This window comes from Buceros rhinoceros, unplaced genomic scaffold (assembly GCF_000710305.1).
Source record: "Buceros rhinoceros silvestris isolate BGI_N320 unplaced genomic scaffold, ASM71030v1 scaffold4005, whole genome shotgun sequence".
NCBI lineage: Eukaryota > Metazoa > Chordata > Aves > Bucerotiformes > Bucerotidae > Buceros > Buceros rhinoceros.
Window position 1 is genome coordinate 4772 of NW_010410992.1, and position 4554 is coordinate 9325.

General features: G+C 58.9%; 1 protein-coding gene across 1 annotated transcript in view; it reads left to right on the plus strand.

The window, feature by feature from the left end:
• Nucleotides 1-764: 764 nt before the first annotated feature.
• The window catches only part of HK2 (hexokinase 2), an 18825-nt gene continuing 15035 nt past the window's right edge, over nucleotides 765-4554 (plus strand). The window contains exons 1-2 of the mRNA XM_010135797.1: nucleotides 765-785; nucleotides 3397-3559. Of these exons, the coding sequence (XP_010134099.1) occupies nucleotides 3418-3559 (142 nt within the window). The 5' untranslated portion in view covers nucleotides 765-785; nucleotides 3397-3417. The remainder of the gene's footprint in view (nucleotides 786-3396; nucleotides 3560-4554) is intronic.

A 4554-nucleotide genomic window follows, 5' to 3' on the forward strand; every position in this document is an offset into this window, starting at 1 on the left:
TATTACCGTCACTGCAAAGGCAAACCTGGGGTTTAGGGTCCTTTAAGCTCGGCTCAGCATAGCGCAGCTCACTGGGCTTCCAGCTGGTGGCAAAAATTGGGCAACTTGAGGTTTCTTCAGCCTTGGGGTGGATAGACCTTGCCCAGCGGTGGCCTTGCAGCTGGGTAGGGCAATGCCGGGCACGGCAACGCTGGGTACTTGCCAGCACCCAGCACAGAAATGAGCTGGGCCTTTGGAGGCAGCCCTGAGCGAGGAGGTGGGGATTTGGTCCATTTAAAAAAAAAAACCACACTGAGCGCGTTACACCCACCGCAGCTCTAACAATCCGGTTCTTTAACGACATGCCCAGCACTGTGTGCAACGGTCCCGGGCCATGAGCACACCCAGCGCTTCCCAGCTCAAATCTGTTCCTCCTCCTTTCAGTTTATTTGGATTTCCTCAAGGAAACGCTATTGTTTATGCTGAAAGCTTTCCAGAAGTTGAATTGCCCTGTTCCGGATCCTGCCCCAGTGACTTTATTCATCTGGAATTGGCAATGACCTTAAAAAAGGATTAAACAACTGAGAAGGTTGTTTGTCTTGAAAGAATCTCAAGCTTCGGCGCTGCAGACTGAATTCCCGTGTCTTACTGAGCTTTGCTGCGACTCGAGGTGCGCTTGGGTGCAGGGGGCGGAATCGGGGTAACGAGCGAGGCCATGGGGCTGCGGAACCCTGGGCACGAAGGCGGCCATGGCCCTTCCGCGGCGGGGCTGAGGTACGTGCCAAGGTGCTCTTGCTTGGGAAGGAGCTGAGCTGCTGCCGCCCTGGAGCCGTTCTGCAGGAGGCCCTGACCTGCCTTAGCTGCCACCGTCTACGTCCGTAGAAGATGATCCAGGTTTTAAAGGGCTTTGGAGATTAGAAGAAGGTCACCCTGTTTCTCACACTGCTGATTATTCCTGGTACGGTGGAGCATGGAGGACATGAGGAACGTGCTGAGCGGTGCCTGTTCTGGGGAAAGGAGGTGAGACCTCCACGTCGTTTCCCCACGCAGTGGTTTTGGGGGCTGGTGGGTCGCGCGTGCAGCACCTTCACTGCCCCCTGCCTCGGGCAGGAGTCGAGGAGCAAACAGCAATGGCTTCATGTGCATCTGAGCTTCCAAAGCACCCACCTTCTGCGGAGTGAGATCTTCCCTGAGCAGCATCTTGCTGGTCTAGGAGGAGAAGCAAGCAAAGTCAGGATGGTGGCCAGGAGAGAAACACCAGCTGATGCAGCTTATGCAAGGGTGAAGCTCCACCCCGAGCCCTGCTGGTGTGTTTCCCCACTGCTGGGATGGGGACACCTCCTTGGGACCCCATCCCCACTCACGATGATCTCACCAGGACCCCCTGACCACCACAGCCTGCCAGAGAAGTCCAGTGAAGGAAGGTCTCGTAGGGGCAAGAGGCTGCTGGGAGGCAGAGCATCCCATCTTGGCCGGGTTTGTCTTTCTTATCACCGACACCCCAGGTCAGATGCTGCTGGAGAGTCTTGTTGAGATCTTCCCTGTGCCAAAGGACAGCTTGGCGGCTCTGGAGGAGGTTGTGAAAGGCCCCTGCGAGCTGCGGTAACGCTCTGTGCGTCTCACAGTTAAGAAATGGGGTTGGGACATCCTTCCTGGGTCTGTGGCATCGACCGATAACGGCTGGGGCAAGCAAACAGGAGATTTCTCCGGGCCTGGTGGAGGTGGTGTTCAAGATAAATCTAGAAGAGGAGGGTGAGGCTGAAGAGGAGCTGAGGCAGTGGCCACCTCCCCTGTGCCTGGAACAGGAGCACGGGATGGCAGTTTGCGGCAAGAGAAAGCAAATAAGAGGGGAAGAAGGCGTGTTTGACTTCCTGCTGCTGGGGTAGATAAGGAGGGGCTGGTAAACAGCCGGCACCGGGAAGCCTCCAGATTTCCTTCGCCTTGTCCTTCCCTCACGCCTGCCCGATCTCCCAGCCCCAGCTGGCGGGTGCTCAACCTCTGCTCCCGATTAGAGCTGAAACAACCCGGAGAAATCGGGAGGAGGTTTTACCCATCCCTCTGTGGAGGGTGCCACTCCCCAGGGAATAAGCCATCTGTCCCGGAGCTGCTCGGCTGCGCTTCCCTGCACCTTCCGACCTCACCGCCACGGCTTCCACATTCCCAGCGGAGCTGGGAGGGGAAAAGGATACGCTGGAGCATCCCAAGCTCAAAATGCAGGTAGCCAAAACCTCGGCAGAGCTGTTTTGTTCAGCCCAGGGTCGTCCGAGCGGCCGCATCCGTGTGCGAGGTCACGCTGGGGCGGGTGGCTATTACTCGCCCGCAAAATGCCCATTTCCTATAGCGTAGCCCCATAAAAAAAAAATCCGCGCTTGATTTCGGGTGACCTTATGTTACGTGCGTACAGGCAGGTGAGCGACCTGGGTGGAGCTTTGCTCCTGACTTCGCCGAGCTTGCAGCTGCCCTTTAATTAATTTTAAGTGAAGTTAATTGAAACGGGGCATAGTTTGGGAGCTGGCAGCCTGGCCGCCTCCGCGTTTCCCTCCCCTGCTCCGGCCTGGCTGCAGAGACGTGCGCGGTGCCGGATGGGCTGGGGAGGAGTTCCTCCATGCCCTTCCCAGGGAAGATGAGACGCTTTGACGCCGTTTCTGGCAGGAGCTGGTCTTCATGGCCTCAGCGTAAGGGTATAAGTGACCACCAGCAGCAGCAGGGGGGTGGATTCTTCCCCTTTCCAGCCACGGCACCCACTTGTGTCACACCGCGTCGTTTGCTCAAGGGGGTTGAGTGGCTCTCGGCACCGTAACCCTTTGTCGGGGTGATCTCAGCGGCGAAGAAGGGAATGGGCAGTGGATTCCTGCCGAGCATCCTTCACGTAGGAAGAGGCCCTGGGGGTCAAGGTTGAGGCATGTTGCTGCTGTGGCGGAGGAAGGGTTGGAAAACCTCCACTGCTGACCTCCTGACTCACGGCCCGGGCAGGGAAGGTTGTCGAGTTTGGGTCCTACTTCTGTCGCAACATGTTTGGGTGTCTGTAGCTGAACGAGTGAATCGGAGCATCGGGAGCTCCTCGGTGTTCGGGGTTACCCACTTGGCACCTGTCTGGGCAAGGGGATGGTGCCAAGGAGGGTGCGGGGTGGTATTTGCTGAGCTCTTCGGAGATGCTCAGAACAAGGTGCAAGCGTGGTGGCGGGTGTCATCGTCATGCCTGGAGATAGGCTGTTGCGGCACTGCTGGCTGTGCCGTGTCAGCAACATCCTGGCACAGCCGTGTCCTGCCCTTCAAGGTGGGTCACAACCCGCTCCTGCTTCTTGCATCAGCCCCAGCAGACGTGAGGAGGGCTGAGTGCTCCTGACTGTGTCACAGAGATTGTGCCCATGTCCCCAACCCTCCAGCTGACTTTCGGGCTTTGTCTCCACCTTTCAGATCGACAAGTACCTCTACCACATGCGGCTCTCCGAGGAGACCCTCCAGGAGGTGTCCCAGCGTTTTGGGAAGGAGATGGAGAAGGGGCTGGGAGCAGACACCAACCCCACCGCCTCGGTGAAGATGCTGCCCACCTTCGTGAGATCCACCCCGGATGGGACAGGTATGGTGAGATGCTCCCTCCTGGCAGAGCAGAGGGAGGGCGCGGTGGGGAGGTCTCGGTGCCAGGAAGAAGGGCTGGGCCACCCGTCCTTGCAGCACAGCCGAAACAGGGGCAGCACCCCTGGCCACCTTCAGTCCTGGGCCTCAGGGCTTCATCCTGCTTCTGCGGAGCAAGGCTTAGCATGGGGACAGGTCTCGTTTCTCCTCCTGTGCTGGGACTGGGGCGCTCCCAGCTCCTGCTGGTGCAAGGGAGGGTGGGAACCAGTCCTCGCGTGCCCTTCCTGTCAGGACAGGGACAGTCACGGGTCTGGCTCATCAGATTTCATTAGCGCCGAAGCTGCAGCGCTGCCAGCCGCTCTGAATGCCACGAGGGCCACGGGAGGAGGAGAGGCCTCTCCAGACGCGGCTTCTCACAATACGGCCTTTCTGCCCGCTCCGCCTGGACACATCCCTGTGTCGGGCTCTGGCTTCCTCCTCTCAACGCAAAAGACTGCTTCCTCGAGCACCCACAAGGGAAATTTTGTGCTTGGTGTTTTGGGAAGGAGCTTTGTCGCGGTCTCTGCAGCGTTGCCCCTTGCCTGCTGGCGCTCAGCGGGACGCAGATGCCACCCAGACCCTTCCGTGTCTCCCAGTGCTCCAGGCTGGTGGAGCAGTGCTGGCTGCTGAAGGGCAGGGAGGGACACAGAGCCCTGAGGAGCCAGAGGTGCCCCTGGATCCACATCTGGGCTGGCAGCAGCCGTGGGAAGGGTTGTCCCCAGGCTGGTTGGTCCCATCAGCTGGAGCTGCTCAGAGCTGGGGTTGCTCCAGCCTTGGCACCTTCACTGGGGTCCTGGCAAAACCTCCATGGCAGAGGTTGCAGAAGCCAGCAGGAAAGGTGGATAAAGAGGGAGGCAGGTGATGAAGGGCCCATCTATCTGCCCTTCCCTCCCCACCCGCAGCTGTTTTGTCATTGCTGTCTTTTCATACCTGGCTTCTGAAGGTGAGGGGGTCCCAGCA